We start from the raw sequence: 23,359 nt of genomic DNA, 5'->3' as shown, positions 1-23,359 counted from the left end.
TATCATGCCAGGATGAGACAGAAAATGGTATGGTCGACAATAAAAAGCACTGGTCAGAAAGACAGAATGAGGTAGCTAGTCAACTTTCCAAGGTACCTTTAGTCAGACTCGGTATAGATAAATTCTTATTTTAGGTAAAAAGTCTTAGGACACATGCAAAACAATAGACCAAAACCAAGTATAAAAAAACTTTAAAACCCCGTTTATAAAGCATAATCCATTTTATCTGGTGATTTTTAAAATATCCTTAAGTACAAAGGTCCCAGGTCCCAGGAAAAAGGAGAAAAGGGGAGGAGGAGGAGGGAAAGGAGGAGAAAAGAGGGCTGAACAGACAGACAGAGGGGGAGGGAACAGAACATGTGTACAAAGACATTCACAGTTAAAAGAGTGGCTGGTAGGAATATAGGTAGTACTTGATATGTAACTCATAATTTTTAAATTTAAATTATATTTTAATTTAATTTAAATTTAAAGTACAAAGTACTTTTAAATTTCTCAAAAAAGGCTGGGGGGAGAATTCCTTTGGGGGAAGGTGGGGGCTGGGATGAACTGGGAGATTGGGATTGACACATACACACTACTGATATTATGTATAAAATAGATAACTGGGACTTCCCTGGTGGTCCGGTGGTTAAGAATCCGCCTTCCAATGCAAGGGACGTGGATTCAATCCCTGGTGGGGTAACTAAGATCCCACATGCCTCGGGGCAACTAAGCCTGCGCAACGCAACTACTGAGCCTGCATGCCACAACTAGAGAGACTGCGGGCCGCGACTACTGAGCTGGCGTGCCGCAGCTAGAGAGCTCGCATGCTCTGGAGCCCATGCGCCACAGCTAGAGAGAAGCCCATGCACCACAACGAAGAGCCCACGTGCCGCAATGAAAGATTCTCGCAGGCCACAACGAAGATCCCACATGCTGCAACTAAGACCCGATGCAGCCAAATAATAAATATCTTTAAATTAAATAAATAAAATTTTTAAAATAAATAAAATAAAATAGATAACTAATGAGAACCTACTGTATAGCACAGGGAACTCTACTCAATGCTCTGTGGTGACCTAAATGGGAAGGAAATCCAAAAGAAGGGATACATGTATACGTATAGCTGATTCACTTTGCTATACAGTAGAAACTAACACAACATCGTAAAGCAACTATACACCAATGAAAATTAAAAAAAAAAAAATAGAATTCCTTCAACAGGGCAATGCAGAGTCATGGAGATTTCAGCAAGCAGATACCAGGTACAGTTAAAGGTCAAAAAAATAACCAGAAGTCATTAAATAGGTAATAACCACCCTTCTGGTGAAAAAGAGTAGGAAAGCATGTGGAAGCCCGAGGCACAGGAACATCTGGATATGCCCCGGTTATGACAGGGGAGCACTGACAAGGGTACTTCATTTTACTTAGGAGTTTATATTTCTTAAGCACCTGCTCCAGTCTGGGGAAATGCCCTTTCAAGTTGAATGTACAAGTTAATGTGATGCTGTTTTCTTAATAACTGTATTTTATAGAAATAAAGTCAAATATGTATATGAAGAGACAAGTAAAAGTAATATAAAGAAAAAGTAAAAGAAAGACAGCCCGCTGGATGGAGGGTCCACCCTGACAAACACCCTTCTTTATATGTGACGCCCACCTGGACACAGGGAGCCCACGAGGAGTTTATTCACCTCCACTTACCTAACTTCAGAGCTTTTAGCTCTTAAGTGTTATCTAAATGCTTGGGAAGAAGGGAAGGAAGAGAGGAAAATCAAGGAAAGAGAAAATATGGCCCACAATATGCTGAAGACGGGAGGAAAAGGGAAGGAAAGTCTGAATCACATAATCATTTTTTTTAACTCAAAATGAAAATATTCTATTCCATCTTCACAAAATTAGAAAATATGCAACACTGAGCCATGACAGGGTACATCAGAAGTGGTTCTTTACTTTCACATGGAGTTAAAACTGATTTAATATTTGATTTTAATTTGCAGTTGGCTAAAATGTTCCAAAATGCCCCATTTTCCACATTTTGCTTTATTAATGAACACCCAGGAGTTTTATCCTGAGTCTGCCTGTAGAAATTTAAATATCCCCTGAAAATTGTGTTTTATTATTCAAGTGACTACATTCCTTTAAAATGCATTTGCGTTTTTGTAACTTAGATCAGAGCATAATCCCAGAAAACCCTCTGTGTGGAAGACAAACTCCTGCTCTTTCCATCTTCTGTTTACCCAGGTACAGGACATCCACAGAAAGACAACTGGAACGGCAGAGCAGTAAGAAATAATTTTTGAGAGCGAAGCACAAAAACATCAAACAGAACTAACAGAAAGATGTCTGCAGAGGGCTCCTTTAATTTCAAAGCCCCTGCCCAGAGGACAACCAATCTGCATGGGATGTCTGCTCCTCCCCGGCTGGCCCCGTGGGACTCCTGGATAAAGCAGCTTTCACAGAGCTCGCCCTCAGTCACTTCCTCAGGAAGTGGGACTAACCACAGCTCACCCCCCCCCGCCCAGCGTGGTCCTAGGATTTGGGAAAGGACACTTTCACCACGACTGGCACATCCCGCAGGGCAGAGGCTCCGTCGCGCTCAGCCCTGGGGTTCTGGCTTGGCTCTGTAGAGGCCCCAGTGGGAGGGGACGGGTCCCGCACTGCTGCCAAGGACCAGTTTATGTCCCTCTTCTGCCACCAGACCACCTCCCCGACACCAAGCGCGGGAGACTCAGGGTGCTGGACTGCCCCGTGACTGAAGCCGCACCCGACATACCCAAATTAAGCAACTCCAGTCCATCCACGTGACCGCTGTTTTCTTTCCCTGCGCAAGAGTCAAAAATAGAGTTGTGCTGACTTGCCGTGAGCGCCAGGGCTCTCAAACATGGAATATCTACTTAACCGAATACACAAAGCGTCCAAAAATACCTGTCCTGTGTTTTTCTTTAGAAAGCAGAATGTAAATTTGAAGGGCAGGACTGCCCTCGGGTTAGCATTTCAACATGATGGCTCTGCTAGAAAAGCTCGAAGGCCGGAGTCAGAGCTGACCAAATACCAAAGCCCTGCGTCTGAAGAGCTGGCTCAGTTCTGCCCAGACAACTGTGCGAAGGAGTAAGCCCCTAACCGGCCGGCCAAACCCGGTTATTGAAACTCAGCCACCGGTCTTCCCAACGGGTGGCCTTCCTTTCACCTCCAGGAATGCCTTTGGGAACCAGGTCACCTACCTGGGCCGACGGTCTCTGCAGATATCTGGCGCGAGACAGTAAACAGGTGTTCGGGGCAAGGGGCTTGCCCAGACACCCTCCAAGTCTAATGAAAGAAAACCTTCAGCTGAGGAGATTACAAACTATGGGATTCTCTCTCCAAAACCACACTCACAACCAGAAATTCTTAAAGTCCAGAAGGAAAAACCTGTTCTTTCCTTAGCTACTCCCAAAGGAAAAAGGGCCAGGATCCTAGTTGCTGGATCTGGAAGACATGCCATTGATCTTAGTGCACAGGCGCAAAGCTTTAAACCAGAGAAATAAAATCTTCCAAAGTGAGGGGCATCTGTATAAAAATGTTTGGTGCACAGTTATTTGCAATACAGCAAAACACTGGAAAACGTATAAATGTCCATCAGCAGAGAAATTATTATATCAATTACGGTACATCCTTTTTCTTTTTTAAATTGCGGTAAAATATACATAACATAAAATTTACCATCTTAAACATTTTTAAGTGTACAGTTCAACAGTGTTAAGTACATTCACATTGTTTATGGTACATCCTTTCTAATGGAGTGCTATGCACTCCTTAAAAGTAAGGTAGAGCTATTATAGATACTGACACGGAACAATCAAGATACACCATTTAGTGGGGGAGGGGGGGGAGAACCAGTTCCTAAAACAATATATACACTACATTAAAATTAAAAAGAAAAAATAAGCATATTGCCTTGTACATGTTTATACATATAGTTATGTAAAATAAGCATACTGCATTTTATACATTTATACATATAGATACGTAAAATTTATAGATATGTAAAGTTCATAGAAAGGCTTAGGTTTCACACTGAACATCTGACACCTGAATCCAGAAAGGGCAGGGGCAGGATGGTTTTCAAAGTTCACCCACCTAAGCATTTTCACAGTCTCTTACCTACAGGGAAGTAGATGAAAGTTTACATTTCCTATGAACTCGGGGAGAGTCAGAATCATCAACCTTGGCAATTCTGTCAAAGGTACTTTTGCAAGCGCTCTATCTCCCACAGGATATTCCACATTCTTTTAACTAAAAGGCCCCTGTGCCGGCAATTCACTAATTTGTCCATGAGTTTATAGAAATACTGAAAGGGTCTGGGCTAAATCTGTCACCATTAATATACTTCAGAAAAAGTCATTACAGCCTCTGCTTGAAGTGGGTTATTCAAACAGTTTCAATGATGAGAGAGCAAGAAAAAAATTTCTAAATTTCTTTGCTATTAGTTGGATACAAAATGCTTCGTGTTTGGTGAATTCCAATTATTTCAAAACTAAGAAATCACTTACAGACCCATTTAAGTACTAAAAACAAAAGATCCTGGCTTAAGAGAAAAACTCATGAAGGCTTCAGAAGCATTCCTTCGGCATTTTATAAATGCCACACTTTTCAGTAGCATCTCTATAATTCTAGCTTGAAGCAAAGTATAGATTTTCTAAATTAGAGGTGATATTTTGAGAGTACAGACAGGAGAGCTTCAAAGTAATTTTCCTTTGTCACCTGAATAAGCCTTCCAGATTTTTGCACAAAAATCCTAAATCCTGCACAGAAGCCTTTGTCCCTGAAATGCTCCCATCAAACCAGCGGCTCTATCTTTTGCTGTTTCGTATTCATTTTACCAGCAACTTTTTTATTTTAAATACTAAACAAGCTATTTGCAAACATTTTTGAGACTTCCAGCGTTAGAAAACATGGAGGCGAGCCCTAGCAGCTGAAGGTATCTTGCTCTTCTCTGGGGATTTCACAGTCCAGCCACACGTGCTTGCCAGCTTCCCTCAGAGGTCTTTCTTTTGGAATTTTTACTAGCCCAGTTTTGAAGTGTCGTCCTTGCTACAAGGCTTTGAGTCAGTGGTTCTCAACGGGGGTGATTTTGCCCCTCGTCTGCCACCACAGACATTTAGCAATGTCCAGGACGTTTTTGGTCGGCACATCGGAGCAGGGCGAGGGGTGCTACTGGCACCCAGTGGGGTACTGAGTAGAGGCCAGGGACGCTGCTAAACATCCTACACTGCACAGACAGCCCCCAGACAAAGAACTACCCAGCCCCAAATGTCACTAGTGCTGAGGGTGAAAAGCCCTGCTCTGCATGAACAGACATTCCCCTTATCACCTGTTCTCCTCCCACCAACACCTAATCCTCCTAAGATCAGGAGAAACCTGCTCCCCTTGCGCATGCACACCAGAGCCACCTCCCAGCCTAGAGAGGGTGGCGTCACCACTCCAGCTACCCCTCCACTTCCTCTCCCACCAGCTGAGGAAGGGTGTAGACAAAGGGGCTCCCCGCAGGGTTATCACAACTGGTCCTGAATTCCAAAATGAGGCCATTGCCTAGTCTTGCTAGATACCAAATTCACTTAAGGCATTTTTGGATTTATGAAAGGTAGTACTTTCATCTATAAAACATGACTGAGAGCATCCCCCAAGGTTATCATTCACAGCATGTCTACAGGCTGCTGACTTTAAAAGAAAACTCACTTAAAGTTCTCTTCCTGGAGTAGACAGAAAACAGAAACACACAGAGAAAGAGAACTGATCATATTTTGTCCAACGGCTATGTTCTATTAAAAGGAGGAGAAGGAGGAAGGTGTCTATTTCTCACAAGGCCCTCCCTCATTTTTTACTAATTTCATCAAAGACAACCGACAGCTTGGAACAATGGTCCCCCAAGAACACTCCTCCTGCTGTTTAATTTCCACCAAAAAGGGGAAAGAAGGGATTCTACAGTCTAGGAATTTGGGAAGTGCTGGATTCAGCACCCACACACACACCTTTCTTTTAAGGCTTCTCTGCACTTGCCAAGTGCTGATGTGAACTTCTAGTGCGAAACTTCATTATGGGGATCCAGTGCCCAGGCTGGGAACACTACCCAAGCTTATTTGATGCTTGGAGCTTTCGGGGTGAGACATCTTTGGGGCATATTTGAAACAAGGTCTAATCAATTATCCTCCTTGGAAGACGGTATTAGGAAATAGGAGTTCTGCAGCCGACTGTGAGGGAGACTCTTCCTGCCCATGTTTCTGAACAACTCTACCTCCATGTTTTTCTTGGTACTTCCTCTCCAGGGGCACCTTTGCATCGACCCAAGACGACTTAAGGAAAGAACAAGAGAACAAATCTCCAAATACGGGGGAAGAACAAGAGGTAGTATTTCTAAAGGGACTCTGCCGTAGAAATGACTATAAAAACAGTGTTTGACCGGTTCTGTAAGTACTGCCAAGAGGAGGCTGTGTTGCCAAATGCACATGCACACAGGTAGGCACACGTTTACGGTAAAGGAAGAAAAATCAGGGGACCAAGGTATCTCTTAATGTTCACCTACTCTCAGTAGCCATAGCCACATCGGTGTCAGGCAGCAAACAAGACACACCTCCTGAATCTTGACAACAGGAGAAATACTGGTTGACCCAGAAGCTGTGGCTTTGAACCTCAAAGATATTTGAGCCTCCCACTGATCAGCTATAGACATGACACCTATAAACCACAGTATGTTGTGGTAGCTAAAACCTGGGCTTTGGAATAAGACAAATTGGAGTAAGTCCTGGCTCTGCTCTTTAAAAGTTACAAGATTCTGGGCAAGTTACTTCTTTAAGCTTCTGTTTTCTTGAGTAGAAAATGGAGATAGTAAGATCTACCCCACAGTTATTGTGAGAATTAGATAAAACAATCCAGGTAGGTGCTGGCTATAGTACCTGGAATATAGTAAGTACATATTAACGTGAGTTATTAAAACATCAAAACAAGGCTAGTGATAGGATTCTAGCATAGAGAAAGCCCTAGAAGAAATTCAGCCACAACTCTGATGCCCCCAAATAGGGGACGATAAGGACACAGATGCCACCAGAATTCTCAACAACTACATGGACTTAATAATGAGCATCCTTCACTCAAATGCCTCTTGCAGAAAGGCAGCCCAGCAAGGTTTTCTAAGAAGCCAGCAGAGGCAGAACACCATTTTCCTATCCTCAGTGACCTGAAATTAGAGCACTGTGTAACCAAAGAAGTTATAGTTAAATCTGAAACTCCAACAGAAGTCAACAATACCCTAATGCCCAAGATTAGGAGGAAAAGAAATTTTTAAAAAATCTGTGAGTCATCTAAATGAAAACCAGCAAAGCTTAATTATTATTACTCAAGTACTAAACCATGTGTTTAATCATTCCCCCAAATGAACGTTGGACAGCTAAACCAGACTTGCATTTTGCCAAACAGACATACACCTGTGAGGGGCCTCAAACATTCATACACTCACACCAAGCCCCCGCCACCCCCCATGCGAGTCCTCAGATATACATCTACACACCCAGGAGAGACACTAAACATTACGCTTGAACAATTCCTCCAGCCATTCCACCAGTTTTCCTACCTCCAGTGCCCCAGTCCAGTGCATTCCTCAGAGAAGCAGCACGTGCTATGCATTTATGGAGCAAATACTGAAAGCTAAACATTCTGTTTTTGTGATTTTTGAGTAAACACAAAATAGAGAAAAGATTGCATTTCTACACTCAAAAGAGCTCGTACACCTTGGCTACTATACTGAAGAATGTAAAAGGTATAGGCCTCGGGTCCAAAAGAGGCAGGTATGAACACCTACTCCAACAATGACTGGCCACTCCACCTGGCGTATCTGTTCATCCTTGGGGCCTCAAGTGCCTCAGGCATAAAATGGGTTAAGGCCACCCACCTGTCAGGGTTGCTGTGAGGCCTGATGATTCAGAAATCCAGAGTGTCTCCAAACAGACACAGTTTCCTTCATTGCACTTTCCCAAAGTGACCATGTCACCCTTTAGCTATCTTTCTTGCAACTCTTGTTTTCTGAGTCATTTCCTGCCTCAAAATCTCTGTCCCAGCCTGAAAACTCTGCCCGGTGTCCCCTGCACATGTTTTCTTCTCATGCCAAAGTGCTAAGCTTTCCCATCATTTCCCTCCTTGGATCTTCTTTCCCTTTTTGTAAAAACTCCATCCCTCTATTTTTTCAAAACTGCACCCGAAGTTTATCTTCACTGGAACCTCTACTTCCATGCAATGTTTCCTTTTTTGTGTATTTCCTCCCACCTCTACCTTTAGAAGCCAAATGAGCCTATCAGAGAACAGTGTTAAAACCTGACACAAATTCTACTCGTTTATGGGTAAGCTGTTTCCTGACAGTAACAAATTATGGCAATGCTACAGGCTGCACTCCCTAAACGGCGGAGTCATATAGCAACCCCGGGCTCTAGGCTAGAGAGGAGAGCAGATGAAAGACGGGACAAACCAAGGAGACCCCATCCTGACTGAAAAAGCCAACAGTTAGTCCACAGCATCGTCGTCACGTGTGAACAAGAGCACATTCTAGAAAAGGCAGCCCCCCCTTCATTGCCTCCTTTTGGCCTACAGCTTGTTGAACTTCGCTAATAAACACGAGCAGCTCGTATTTTCACAGCCTTTACTCATCTACTTACTGGTGCGCCGATGTGAGAACAAAGGCGGCCGCCAGACCTTGCTCTTCGGATGACATTCTCTAGAGCATCACATCGTACAGTGGGGAATGCCTGGACCAGACACACCAAAGACAGCTAACACTGCAGCCATTTGCCGTTATGATCCCTCTACTGTAGCAGACATTCCTCAGGGTGTTTCACAAGCCCACTGGCCACCTCCTCTGAAACTACTGTCCCCCGTTTAGGGTCAGCAGTAACCCTGCCCTCCAAGCCACAGCGGATGAGACCAGGACCAATGAGGTTTTTGGTCTTGAGAACTGGCAGTGAGACTGAGGAATACAGGTGATGTCCACCGGCGGCTTAAACGAGGACGCGGGGACACGTGGGCTGTGGGACAGCCACGTGCTCAGGAAAGAGAACGCCGCTGTACCAAGGGAGAGGCACAAAGCGACAACTGAGGACACGTGGCCTTAAAAAGAGCACAGAATAATCTTAGAGCAAGATGATGTCTGAGTTCCCGGTTTCAGGTCCTCGTGGCAGCAGCTGGGGCCTAACGGTTAGCTCCCTTTCTTACGGTGTTAGTTTAAACAGCCGTGTCCTGATCGTGTGTCCTCTAAAGTCAAGCAAACTCCAAACAATCTAGTGTTGCAATGCCTTCCCATGCGAATCTTGTCTACAAGGAGCTACTGCTTCTCCCAATCCATCTCCTCACCTTGGCCACCTGAGCTGTCCTTGGTTGTCACCATCCCAAGTGAAGGCCACCTCGTAAGGTCGGTTCCAATTCAGTTATCCAGGGACCATGGGCACTGTATCTCATACTGTGCTCATTCACTCACCTGTTCACTAACTCGCTCCACAATCATCCCGTGGGGCTCTCCTATGAGCACAGAGATCATGCACATCTCCTGGTGCCTGTGGTCCTGTACTCTTACATACCCATCGGTCTGCATGCTGTGCACTCCCGGTTCTTTCCTAGCTCACTGCACGGGGGACCAGCCATCTTTGCTCTTTGCCTTGTGACGTTCTCTGCACGTCTATCTGCCTGGTCTTTGACGCTGACTCCTGGCATGCTCCAGTAAGGCTTCTGACTCACTACCCCACTACATCCTGAACTCACCCCCAACTCAGGTTAACATCCACGGTTCCAACCCTTTTCTCCAGGGCTGTCTCCGTGGCCGTGCCCATCCTGAAGGCCCAGCCTTGTCCCTGCTCCCCGCACGGCAATGTGACACCACGGACGACACACTCACGGGTCCAAGACACATACCTCCACCACCCCAGGCAGGGATTCTAAACGAAACGAGGAGCTGACGGATTGAGCCAACAATTAATAAATCGTATTCAATGTGCTGGATCCATGTATCATAGAACTCTCAGTGTCCAAATGTCCAGTAAGATCTAAAACTCACCTAGGATTTCTGTGAAATGGGAGGCTTTACTTGTAGAGAGATGGGGAGGCAAACTATCTCATGGAACAGATACCATTTTATCCTTACAACTAATTTAATCGATGTCCATTCCCGACATCAGAAACAAGCCAACTACAGTTTCGTAGTCTACAGTTTATCGTTCAAACACATAACCAAACTCCTTCCTAGAACTCAATTTCTTGTTTGGCCCAGGCCCCGGAGTGACCTTTCCCAAGGCATCTGGATCCAGGGACTCCAGGGTGGTCGCCTTCATCAGGCACTGGACAAGCAGGTGGTGGGGATTAGCCATTCTTCAACACCACCCTGGGAGGCGGCTCATTAGGACTCCCATTCTAAGGAAAAGTCACAAGTCACCCAATTCCTTGTCAGGTATGGAGGCAGAAATAGTGGCCAGCTAACAGCTCCGAGTCCTCACCTCCCATCAGATCCCAAGTCCCTGATCCAAACATGGCACAGTCACTCTTACGTGTTGATATAAGGCCTGAGCGTCTTCATCACAATGACTTGAAATGGGTAGTAGCCCTGTCGTGTATCTCCTGGATCTCATCTCAATGTTAAAATCACCTTGTCTCATCAGACTACAGATGCCAAGGGCTCAAGGTAATAAAGCTGGAGTAACGCAGGTATGTGGGAACAAGAATAAACTGAGGATCCAGTCAGACCCCGTGTACCCAGAAATCAGTGTTCACGCCAGACTGGGCGTCCTTGGCTGAAAACCAGGGCTGACCCCAACTGCACCCACCGGCATCAGATGCAAAGCGAGGGCGAGTTCCCATAGCCAGGCCGGGCTGGGAGAGTCAGATCACTCTGCAAGCAAAGGCAGCAGGTCTGAAACCAAGGGCAACAGTGGAGACTTCCGCCACTCAGTGTGGTCCACGGGCCAGCAGATCACCATCACCTGGGAGCTTGTCAAAAATGCAGAATCTTGGGCCCGTACCAGTCCTATTGAATCATTACCGGCATTTTTTAACAAGACCCCCAGGTGATCTGTATGTAAATCAAAGTGCGAGAAGTCCCATCTGGATAACAAGGGCACCCAGGAGGGATATGGGACCGTGGGCCGCAGGTACAGGACAGCAGCGGCAGGTAGGGAAAGGCAGCAAGAAGCAGGGAAGAACTCCAGAGCCAGCCAGAACCTGGTCCAAGTCTAGGCTCGGTCTCTCACTAGTGGTGCCATCTTTGGTCACTTAACCTCTCTTAAGTCTCACTGGGGATATTCTACCTCTCAGGCGACAGTCAGCGTAAAGCATCTAGCACACAGTAAACTTGCAATAAATGCTAGTTCCCTTTCCATTCAGAAGCAGACACCAACCCCATAACCCGGGGATGAATTAGGAATATCTGGGAGAGAAAGGGAGCCCAAACTAGGGGAAAATGAGTTTCTCTAACAAGGAGACCCTAACGTAGTTCTTACACTATCTTTTTCAACCAAAAGAGGGACTCAACATCAATAAATACGAACACTGCAGGGCACCAGTGGAGTTTCACTGTTAAATTTATTTAGTTGTCCATCCAACAATCCAGACCAGCACTGTCCAACAGAAATAGAATGAAAACCAAATATACAGTTTTAAATTTTCTATTCCTATTTTTAAAAGAAAAGAAGGGAGGGAATGTTGTGAAGCAAGTTTTAATAATAAATTTTATTCAACCAAAATGTCCTTTCAACATATACTATTAATGAGACATTTTACATTCCTTTTTTGTATGGGTCTTCAAAACCTGGTGTATATGTTATGCTTACAGCCCATCTCAATTAGGACTAGCCACGTTACAAGTGCTCAAAAGCGATGTGTGGCTGGTGCCTGCCACACTGGACAGGGCAGTCCTGGACACAAAGGTCCCGGGATCCCTTCTCCACTCAATCTTCCATCACCTCCAAATCCCAGTGTGCAAGACACGACTATCTGGTCCCTGCAAGCGAACATGCGCAGGAAAGGGACGGAACAGAGGCTTGAGCTACCTGCCATATAGTCACGATCAAGTTTTGCTTGTTTTTAAACTCTGGTTGACATAAATTACACCAGTAGACAGACAACCCAGACTCTAGCCACTCGCCGACTGGGCTGAATTTTTCTGGGAGCAAAGACAGTTGTAAGATTACAACTACAAAATTTGTCCAAGATTTTCCAGCTACAAAAGGAAGTGCAGCCAAGTAGGAACAAGTACTCTTACCTAGATTTCACCCACTTTCACCAGATATAGGGCAGCTGTAACTGAAAACCTAAAGACAAGGCAGGAGACACTCACTGTGTTAAGTTTTCACGCCCCACCCTCCAAAAACAAAAATCACTACTGATAAAGGAGGTAAAAGAACAGGAGAAACACTACCTTCCAAGACAGAAAAGATAATGTCAGGGCTAAGGCCCTTCCCCTATAACAGGAAGCCTCAGGAACACTATAGCTAAGATTTTAGGGAGGTCTCACCACGCACCAGCCACTTCCCTAAGCACTTCATATGCATTTAATCTTCAAAACAACCCTCAAGAAAAGTATGGCTTAGAATTTAAGTAACTTGCTTGAGGTCTCACAGCTAGCCAGGGGCAGAACACAGGTTTATATCAGAGGGCTGGGCAGACAGGTATAAATCACTGAGAGCTGACCAAAGGCAACTGAAAATCTCCACGGCCTTTCCACCCAAATTTAAGTAGAACACTAGCCATAATCAATTCTCAAGCTAGAGACCTCAAACTACCTTCCCCACTCTTGCTATGTTAAATCAGCAAAACTGTTAAGAACCAGCTTATCAATGAGTACCTATATGAGGGCTTCATTTGAATCATTCAAGCTCTCAGGTTCACATGATGTAAGGACTGTAGGTATGAGCTGGCCTATATATACCATCAAAACACATATGAGAAATTTTGGAAGGCAGAGAGAAAGTAATGATGGCAACAGTCTTAGACCAGGAGGTCTAGAGTGCTGGGTTCTAGCTCCAAATGTGCTATTGATATTAACTACCTGCTGAACCACCACCCCCCGGCCCCGGCCGGCACTACCACCAATTTAGGCTCACTATAGAAAATAAGGAGATAACTGTAAATATTTAATGTATTTCCAGCTTTGTGATTTTTTTTTTTTAACACAGAGCTAGAAATGTTCTAACCTAGAAGTTTTTCAAAAATTCTTACTGCTCAGATACCCTAAAGAATTTATTCCTCACAGAAGAAAATTATCAAAATCAATACCCATTACCAGACCCATGAGTCAGCAGGAGTTTGGTTCCCTAGAAGGTAAGACTGACTTGAGAAGACAGATATTCAAGAACCACACCACCTTGACTTTACCTTTGGGTCTCTATGAATCCTTCAAGATGCTCAGAATCTCTAATTATGTACAGTTGTAGTAATATCTGACTGAAAACAAAACCTGCATTTGGGGGCCCTAACGACCATCAACTAGAGGATACTTGGTGGGGAATACTTGGGACAGCTAAGAAGGCCACTCTGAGTTCATCTAAAAATTACTTATTTCAGTCTCCAGATTTAGATTAAGTAGAATTTTCTCTCCCCCTCATTCTAAAACAGGCAGAATTTAGAACTTCCTGTCTATAGCAGATGATCCAAAGAATTCTTTAAACTATGTTTCTGTGTTAGAACAAAAGATTTTTCACAACACCACTTTCAGTTTCCTTTGATTTTCTTATCCTTTTCAAAGAATAAATAAAACAAAAACACCTCTTTGTTCCTTCTCCCAATTTGTACCTCACCCTAGTACCCAGAAAAAAACATTTAATTAAGTCTTTCCAACAGGTTATTCCTAGCACTGTCCGTCTTGGGTATAGATACAGATTCTCCCCTCTCCATGATGACTAAAGTCAGGAAAACCTGCCTAATCACAAAGGCCCACTACTGCGCCTCCAGCTTCTCCATGACACACTCACCGTCCTTAACGGCCACTCCCAAAGCAAGCGTCTTTGGTGCCTTTGCTCTTTACCAGCTATTTGTGTCTCTCTAGCCTCCTCCCCCCAAGCACCTTCCATGGTTTCCCCTTGTCCCCAAGGCAGAAGAGCCCAGTGACGAGGGACATGCTTCAAATTCTGCCTCCACCATTTCTTTTTTCTTTTTTTAAACATCTTTATTGGAATATAATTGCTTTACAATAGTGTGTTAGTTTCTGCTGTATAACAAAGTGAATCAGCTACACATATACATATATCCCCATATCCCCTCCCTCTTGCGTCTCCCTCCCACCGTCCCTATCCCACCCCTCTAGGTGGCCACCACCACTTCTGGGCTGGCACACCTTGGCCAGGATCTTGGCCTGAGTTTCCCAACCTGCACCATGGGGATAAGAGCACACAGCTCACCTCATTGTCTTGCTATTAAATGCAGGGAAAGGCCACCACGACAGACAGTGCTGCCTGCAGGTGTCAGCTGCTAACACGTGGTCTGCCTTTCTGGAAATGTCCTGCCCTCCAACTTTCTGAAGCATGCTTCTCAAGTTCTTCAGCCCCTACCTCCCCTTCATTTATGCTTTTTACTATAGAAACCATTACCTTATGGGAGCCCGAACTCAAACCTTTTCATACCTTTCTTCTATCATCTCTGTTCTGTATTAGTTGCTGCCAGTCTAGACCTCCAGCTCAAACAGATCTGGGAGGCAAAGGACACCCCGCGGGCAGGCAACACAACCCAAACCTGAACTCACTGTATCAACACCTCCACCTCCCAAATCTTTTCTGCCTCCTGAGTTCAGAATCTGAGAGACACAAGTAACCCGTGGCGGCAGGTAACCTCAGAGAGCAGCCTCTGCCCCTACCCCTCCATCATGCTGCATATCCAGTCGGGGCCCAGCACACACACACCTGCACCTGATGCAGTCGCCACCTACCACTCCCTCCCCACGCCAACGCCTCAGAGGGAGCCCTCCTCCTTTCTCCTGCACTGCTGGGGTGGGGCCTCCCCTCTGGCCTCCCTGCCTCCAGCCAGAGAAGTCCTCAGTCCTCATTCCATCCTTGTGGTGCTGGCCCAGGACCTCTGTCATGAAAAGTCTTTCTGCCTCTGCTGTCTACACAGGGAAGCCCACGCTGGAATGCACGATATAAAATGACCTTCAGAAGCCTGGCCCTTGTCAGCCTCGTAGCTTCCTCCTACTCTCCCATCCCCACCTGCGACACCAAGCTCTCCCAGGGCCCTTCCACACGCTACTCCATCGGGCTCTCATGCTCTTCCCCCAAGTCTCTGCCTGCCTTACGTACTCTTACTGGTTTTGCTCAGCAGCCACCTCTTCCAGGGCTCCTCCCTCCATGCTTGGCACTAGGTGGCCTATTCACATTCCTATCATAGCATCTGTAGGCTACTTCCCACTAGGTTTTCCTCTCTGGATTCCTTTTCCCTCGGTCCTCCCAGTGCCTAGCACAACGTCCGGTGCTTAGTAAACACTCAGTATCTGCTAAATGGATGAAATAATCCCCAAATTAACAACGATTCCCACTTCTCACGCTCCTCTCCCTCCACACGTCACCATAACCTCTCCTGATCCTGAACACTGCTTTATCCTCTAAAAAAAACCAAGCTGCTTCCAAAATCTCCCTACTTCAGTGCTCTGATGTTGCTTACTTTCACTTCTTTAAAAGACACAAGGGCTTCCCTGGTGGCGCAGTGGTTGAGAGTCTGCCTGCCGATGCAGGGGACGCAGGTTCGTGCCCCGGTCCGGGAAGATCCCACATGCCGCAGAGCGGCTGGGCCTGTGAGCCGTGGCCGCTGAGCCTATGCGTTGGGAGCCTGTGCTCCGCAACGGGAGAGGCCACAACAGTGAGAGGCCCGCGTACCGCAGGGAAAAAAAAAAAAAAGACACAAAAGCTGAATAATTACTTCAAATATTAAAATAACACCAATATTTTGACAGTCAATAAATCAGACAAATTATCATTAACGATAAGTTCTTTCTGCAGCTAAGATTTCAACAGAGATCTTTCGTACCCCTTTCCAAAATTTCGATTCTATTATTGGTTGGTGTTTTATGGAACCTGCCGAATGCCTCTGAGGAGATTAGGAATAACTGCTGAAGGGAATAAAGGCCATTTCACCACTGGCAGGTTCTTGTTTCCACTTTCGGCTAATTCCAATTAGTTCTGGGTTATAAAGCCTGTCATCCCGTTAGTGAGTCGTCTATTACCATGAACATCTCTCATGTGTCTTCAGATAACATTTGCTATGAAAAATTTACTTGGGGAGTCTTAACTGCAGCTGACAAGGCTAGATCTTTTTTGTGAGGAATGACCAGCTGAATTTACTTTCATTTCTAACTTCTAATTCTTATCTACTTACCATATGACCCAGCCATCCCACTCCTAAGTCCTTACCAAAAACTTATGTTCAGACAAAAGACCTGTATGCAGATTGTTTATAGCAGCTTTATTCCCAAACACCAAAAACTGGAAATAATCCTAATGTCTTTCAACGGGAGAACAGAAGAAACAAACCGTGGTACATCCATACAGTGGTCGACACAACTTGGCAATAGAAAAAAGAGCCAAGTATGGATACAGATAACAATATGGATGCCTTTCAAATGCACTCTGTAAGTCAAAGAAGCCATTTGTATGGCATTCTGGAAAAGACCAAATATAAGGACAGAACAAGTCGCTGGCTGCCGGGAGGCTGGAGTGGAGAGAAGAGTCTGACTACAAAGGGACAGCAGGAGGAAAGTTTTTCAGGCAAGGGAACTACTCCCTATGGGTAGTGGTGGCGCATACACGGCACTACACGCTTGTCAAAACCCATAAAACCGTGGGTTTTACTGTATGTAAATTTAAAAGTAAAAAAAGGGTAAAAAGTTAATTATTTAACCACGAGATAGTTAAAGATTATACGCCAAATACAGGCATACCTCCTTTGCGCTTTGCTTTACTGCACTTCACAGGTGCTGTGCTTTTTTTACAAATTGAAGGTTTGTGGCAACTGTGCACTGTCAGGTGATAGTTAACATTTTTCTCAGCAATAAAGTATTTTTTAATAAAGATACGTACGTTGTTTTTCTAGATACGCTACTGCACACTTATTACAGTACAGTGTAAACATAAATTTTATATGTACCAAGAAACAAAAAAATTCAAGTGACTTGCTTTATTGCGATCATCACTTTCTTGTGGGGGTCTGGAACCCAGACCCACAGGATCTCTGAGGTGCTGCCTGTATAATTAACACAAAGGTGTGGATTTCCTTGACGTTAAACAGTGGCTGTTGTTATTATTTTGTTGCTACTGTATTGCACTGATGAGGAAGAAATGTTAGGGGGACGGGGTGGGGGGCAACCCCAAGTCTTTCCCCCCTCCCCGTGCTGGCAACCTTTGCGAGGCTCCACAGGAAGGCAACCTCCACCCCAGCTGTGAACAGCTAAATGGAGTTCCACCAAGGATATGGGAAAGGTTATTCAAAACCAACGGGAGACAGACGGTACCCCACAGTACAGCCCAAGAAAGCATTTCAAGGGAAGAAATAAAGGCGGGGGGGGGGGCGGGAGAGACTACAAATCCTGAAGTTCTAACTCATCCTAGTCAAAGGTATCAGCAGAAAATTCCATCCACGTGTTGGCTGCAGCATTCCTAGACCCTCCTTTAGAAAGGAGTCAAGGTGGGAGGTGGGTGGGGAATCTCTTTGTGAGAAAAGACAGCAAGAGAGAGAGAGAGAGAAGGCGAGCGAGAGTTCTCCTAAACCAGGAGGCTGAGAGTTCTAAAAACCCTGGATCCAACGTTCTTTAACATGGAAAAAGTGATGCTAAGTAGGCAAATGATAAAAACAAGCAAAGGTTCACCACCCAGTGACACTTTCTTTCCAGTGGACCCTCCTCAGCCAAACCGACGCATTCTTCCTCCAGAGGGGATGGCCCGCCTGTCGTCCTTGGAGACTGCCCCAGGCAATCCCGAGCAGGCGCTGGGCTCCGGGCTCCAGGTGTGGCTGCCCACGGGGCGACAGACGAGGGGGGGGCCCGCCGGGCGCCAAGGGTGGGTGCCACCCTACTCCCACCTGGCTCTTCTGGGCAAGAGGATACTGCGGCTTCTCCGCACTCACATTCCCGAGCCCAGAAAACTCTGTTCCTCTCCGGGACACCTGGGCCTGCCACATCCTCAGAGCCCAGCATGAGATCGCCACCTGAGGCAAACCTCCAGCCAAGATGGGCTCCTGATTGCAGCCCTGGAGAACCAGCTCTCTGACCTGCAACGGCTCTCTGCAGCTGGAAAGTGGAAAGACGGGCCTGCGTGCAAAGCAAATGCTATTTTCCAGGCGCCTTCTGGGGGGAGGGGGAGTAACAAATCTAAAAACCACAGAGAGTAAACCAGAACGTTCTGGGACACGCCACGCCTTACAAAAAGGGCTTTAAAATATCCTATCAAGAAACAGTCACTGCAAGGGGTTAGCTGTCAAAGGTAAATAAAAATCACTGACTTTCTAAAGATAGGAGTGAAGGACTCAATTATAAAACAGCTTATTGTAGTATTAAGCTAATTAAGGTTTATCACATTAGCCATCTGAGTTTTAGTTGGCACCAGAAAAGCAGGAACAGCATATCATGCAACGTGGATTGGGATCTGCTTTGCAAGCAGATTTCTGCCACATTCAGACACAGAACCTCTGGCAGTCAAAAATGTTGTCGAATTGAAAACCAATTTTCACACAGTGATTTGTCAAGAATCTTGTTCCATCACATGAGCTATTTACTGGTCTCCCGGTCCGAGATTACATTTATCTCTATTAAATACCACACAAAGTATTCTGAGCTAACCATGCCCTGTTGTTTCTCTTTTGCCAGTTTTATCACACGCTGGATGCTCTGAAATCCTATGAAAAACATTTCGACAATAAAACCCTTGCATACTTGACACCCTTCACTGCAGATATTCTGCCCACCAACTGTCAGCACACAAGCCATTCTAAGACCCTCGGCACTTCTGAAAAGACTGCTCTGCTGAATGCAAAGAGGAACAAAATACCCTCCACAGAGTAGGGGAGAAATTTGTTTTCAATCGTGTCTTCTATGGGCTCCTCTTGACTGTACTTTTACCAAACCAGAAGACAGAACTAGTTCTATCCGTTGTTGCGTTCATCTTGGATTTGATTCTGGAACTGCTGGTTTCCTGTTTGGGGAAGTTGCAGTTCTTTTCACAAGGAACCCCAAGGCGAAATGTTTCGTATTCCCCTGTGAGGTCTCACTGCCTTTGTTCTTTACTTTGCTACCAGTGATCACTGCTGCTTCTCTCTTCTCCTCTAAAACCTCTTTTGGTTTTGGAGGATGCATAAAAAATGCCAGCTCAAATCAAACTGTCATCCTTTAAGGCCCTGGACATTTTCTACCATCCGCTGCTGTAAAGATCTGAGTTAACAGGCATCTTTGCACAGAGGAAGTCAGACTACCCAGTCTCCTCCTGGCATTGCATTAAGTATTCCATATTAAAACGTATGCCACAAATAATCCAATGGCAAACTCACCGTCAACACCCCACCCCCGCCCAAATCAATAAAAGCCATTCCACCACTTGACTCAGAGTGAAAAGCCTTTCAGGTTAACACACAGAGCAAGGTAAAAAGAAAGGTGATGAATGAACAAAAGGCAAATCTACCTGCAGACTCCTCAGATCCCAAAAAGGTGGCTAGGCTGCCTGGATTTGACAAAGTCCTTCCATTTCCCTGTAATCATCGGGAAAATGCCCCATGCGTACTGCTTTAGTCTTATGCAAAACAGTGCATTCCCCACAAGGCCCTGACGCCTACCATTCTCTTCAACTTGCTTCTTTTCAGGCCTGCCTCTTATAAATGACCAGCCACATGCGATTTAATGAAGTCATTCTGATTTCGCCTTGATAGCAACACTATCATAAAGTCACCCTAATCCCATTAAACTTGGCTAAACGTCAAGAGTATTTCTTCTCCACTCTCCACCCAATATTATCTCCAGGGTACCAATGCACTGTCAATCTGTGTCTGAACGGATCTTCAAATAAATACTTAAATTCATGCTCAGAATTATCATATCTCACCTTGTGAACCTTGACCTTTTGGAAAGACTTTGGACCAATGTTCAGTTACTGTCACACGGTTGCATTCTCTGCAAATTTGAAAGGGTTAAAAGCAGCCCCAGTCAACAGGCCTACAAGGAAAAAAAAGACAGCATGTATGCCTTACAGCATCACTGGAACGCATTTATGCTCATTTCCTAGAACAATATTGTTACCTTTTGGCCTTCATAATAGTCAGAAGCATCCCCAAAACCCTTTAGTAGCTTCTAAAAGGAAAAGCACAAAACAGAACATACCCTGCAAGAGAAAAAAAGCATGCAAAGTAGCATTCTCCAGCAACAAACTATTATTACAAACCCATCAGTTCATTTTGGTTTTGTTTTGTTAAAAACATAGAGAGAGAGAGAGAGAGAGAGGGGAGAGAGAGAGAGAGAGAGCCTGCAGAAACCAAGTGTCCCCACCCTAGCAAGGCACATTTTTTTCTTTAATAAGGGTCATAAATCTCAGCTCCTTGTCCATCCCTTAAGCAAAAGAAAAAGGCAGGAAAAGCCCAAGTAATCTCAGACCTTGCAAACCTGCACATTTTTCCCCATCTTCTCTACACAGACTCTTCTAGGGCTCCATTAGTCACGTACCAGTGCTGTGTGGTGTCTAAGTGTGCATTCACATACTGTGTTGGGATGGTCCCTTCCTGCAAGCTCCTCTGCTTTTGGCTGCCATGAAGGGAGGAAGCTGCTATCCCACTGTAGTAGCTCAGTGACTGCATTGTGCTCAGGAGCTGATCTGCCTCAAACCAGTTTCAACCGGTTCTGGTCACCCTACATAAAAAAGCTATGGCAACCCTCGCTGAGTTGCCAACAAGTCCCTGAAAATCATCAGCACAGGGAGGATCTCGCTGGGGGTGGCTGCTCCCTCTTAGGTCTTGGTGAGGACGGGAAGGTCATCGTGGGTCCCCTCCACCGGCGCACAAGCACACAGCCCTGGAAAGGCTCCCCTCACGAGCACCCCAGAGCCCCTCGGGCCCATCCCCCCTCCCGTCCACCCCAAAGCCCACTGCAGACACTGCTGCCCCTCCTTCTCCTTCCCCCACTTACCTCCCACAACCTGGCTCAGATCTTTGTGTACGTGTGTGTCAGTGTGTGTGCTCTGGGTTGGTGGCTGACAAAGAGCCCCCAGGAAAGCAATCTATGTGTGTCTGCTCACCCTGGCTGCGTCGGCGGCAGGGGCCGGCCTCGGCCTCCTAGCAGAGTGCTGCGGGCTTGTTGACCAGGCTCCTCTCTGCCTGTCACCCCCCCACCCAGCCCCCTCCTCCCGTTCCTCTCTTCTCTCTCGCAGCCCTGTCACCACCACCAGCAGCCCCCCAGTCTCCTCCTCCTCCTCCTCCGACCTTCTCTTCTTTCAAGCACCTGGGGGGAGTAGTCCAAATCCCTTCACCTCGGGCAAGAAGTCTACGGCTGCCCGGGGTGGAGGCGGGGGGGGGGGGCGGACTCGGGGCCAGTGGGACAGAGGGGCACAGAGGCCTTTTAAAAAATCCGCTGCGCAGCGCCAGCGCCGGAGGGGGGAGGAGGCGAGCGGCGGCGCTCACGTGGCCCCCCTCTGGGAACCTGCGGGGCCTAGCCAGACCGGCTGGTCCTCGGCCCCCCCAAGGAGGCCGGCGGGGCGCGAAGGCCGGCCGTCCCCAAGGCCAGGGTGGGACAGGCCGCGGCCGTCAGGCCCAGGGGCCGGAGCCTCACGCGCCGGCCCCGACCGCAGGGCCGGGCACGAGGGGCTCGCGCCCCCGCCCCTCGCCGGAGCCCGCCCGCGCCGCTTCCTCCGCGGCCCTGCACCCCTCGCTCGGCCCGGCCGCCCCCTCGCCGCCCCCCGCGTCCCGGGCGCACACCCACCCCCTGCCCGGGGTTGGCCTTCGCAGCGGTCAAGCCCGGGCGTCTGGGCCGCAGCTCGGATGACCTTTGTTCAGCGCGGCGCCGCCGGCGGCTGCTGCTGCTGTAGCTGCTGCTGCTGTCGTCGTAGCGGCGGCGGCGGCGGCGGCGGCTTCCATGTTACGGGCGTGTCAGCCGCATTCCCGCTGCCGGGGTCGGGGTGTGCGTGTGCGGCGGAGGGGCCTCGCCGCCGGTGCCGCCGCCGATGCTGCCGATGCAGCCGCCGCCGCCGCCGCCCGGGCCGCCCCGCCGCCGCCGCCGCCACCGCCGCCGCCGCGGCCTTGCGGTGCGCCCGGCCCGGGCCCCGCGCCTCCCCGGGCGCCGCGCTCTAGGCCGCACGGCGGCGGCGGCGGCGGCGGCCCGCCACGCCGGGGCCTACGATCGGGGTGCGGGCCCGGGCGGCGGCGGCGGCACCGGCGGCTCGGCCCGAGCGGCGAGCGAACAAAAGGGAGCGCGGGAGAGGGGGAGGGGGCGGCCGGTGGGGGAAGGGAGGATCGGGGAGAAGGAGGCGAGACGCGAAGCCCCGCAGCCCGCGGGCGCGGACGCTCGGCCGGTGCCGACTCGGCGGAGGGAAGGCGAGCCGCGCGGACCTGCCAAGTCTCGCCCATATGCGGCCGCCGCATCGCGGCTTCGCCCCGGAGAGCGGGGTGGTGGTGGTGGTGGTGGTGCTGAGGGCCTGCTGCTTTTTCCAGCGGCATTGCAGGCTCTCACCCAGTCCTTTTCATGGCCCCAAGCCGCAACTTACTCGAGTGGAAGGAAGCAAGGCCTCGCCAAAGATGGTTGCAAAAGACCGCGAGCCTCTACCCAGGATCTTGAAGCCAAGGTGGTGTTTTGTTATCCTCGTAATGGTGGCCAATAAGTCAGAGCACGCTATCTTCAGATGCATTAAATCTGGAATTCTCCCTGGAGGTGGAAGAAGGGGCTCTCTTCTGGGTAGTTAGTGGTTTGGAGCCCTTTTCGCCTTAAACTGAGCCACAAAAGAATGGAAGACACCCCCTGGGGTGGGGAGAAAGCCCTGGTGTAAAAGACACACGTTTTGCTTTCGGAGAAAAAGCCACTGGGGCCAGATTGAAACATGGCATGTTCAGTTCATGTAGCTTTTTTTTTTTTTTTTAAATGGGGGAATGATATTGAGTAAACAAGATGTAATAGCCAAGTCTTTAAATTCACGAAGGGAGATGTGTACAAATGTAACAAGCACATATTGTACATACAGCAGGTGGTCACAGCCTCCAGAACACACACACACAAAAGATACATACATAAACCCCGTAAAGACTACAAAGGTGTATAATCGTTACCACGTCCGAGATGGAGACAATATATTAGCACCAGATCAGGTATGCTGTTCATATAGCCTTGGGTCCTGGTTCGTACAAGGTTCACAGACGTGCACTCGGTTGAAAGGTT

General features: G+C 47.4%; 1 protein-coding gene across 13 annotated transcripts in view; it reads right to left on the bottom strand.

Moving 5' to 3' along the window:
* ZNF532 (zinc finger protein 532) overlaps nucleotides 1-22,924 on the bottom strand; it is a 110,289-nt gene extending 87,365 nt beyond the window's left edge. The window contains exons 1-3 of one of the 13 annotated variants that reach the window (XM_022584368.3): nucleotides 21,978-22,054; nucleotides 20,246-20,327; nucleotides 20,052-20,161 (exon numbers count right to left, since the gene is read on the bottom strand). Coding sequence is in view for 2 of the 13 variants with exons in the window: in XM_089895263.1 (XP_089751389.1) it covers nucleotides 21,978-22,068 (91 nt within the window). In the remaining 11 variants the exon portion in view is untranslated. Of the gene's footprint in view, nucleotides 1-20,051; nucleotides 20,162-20,245; nucleotides 20,328-20,596; nucleotides 21,035-21,233; nucleotides 21,256-21,913; nucleotides 22,184-22,694 lie in introns of those variants that run through there. The other 12 variants (XM_022584367.3, XM_089895253.1, XM_022584371.3 and 9 more) reach the window with 12 other exon arrangements.
* Between the last annotated feature and the right edge of the window lie 435 nt (nucleotides 22,925-23,359).

This window comes from Delphinapterus leucas, chromosome 14, assembly GCF_059928025.1.
Source record: "Delphinapterus leucas isolate spDelLeu-1000000601 "Yukka" chromosome 14, BTC_Dleu_Yukka2, whole genome shotgun sequence".
Taxonomy (NCBI): Eukaryota; Metazoa; Chordata; class Mammalia; order Artiodactyla; family Monodontidae; genus Delphinapterus; species Delphinapterus leucas.
Note: the sequence above shows the minus strand (reverse complement) of the source record. Positions and strands in the feature narration are given on the sequence as shown.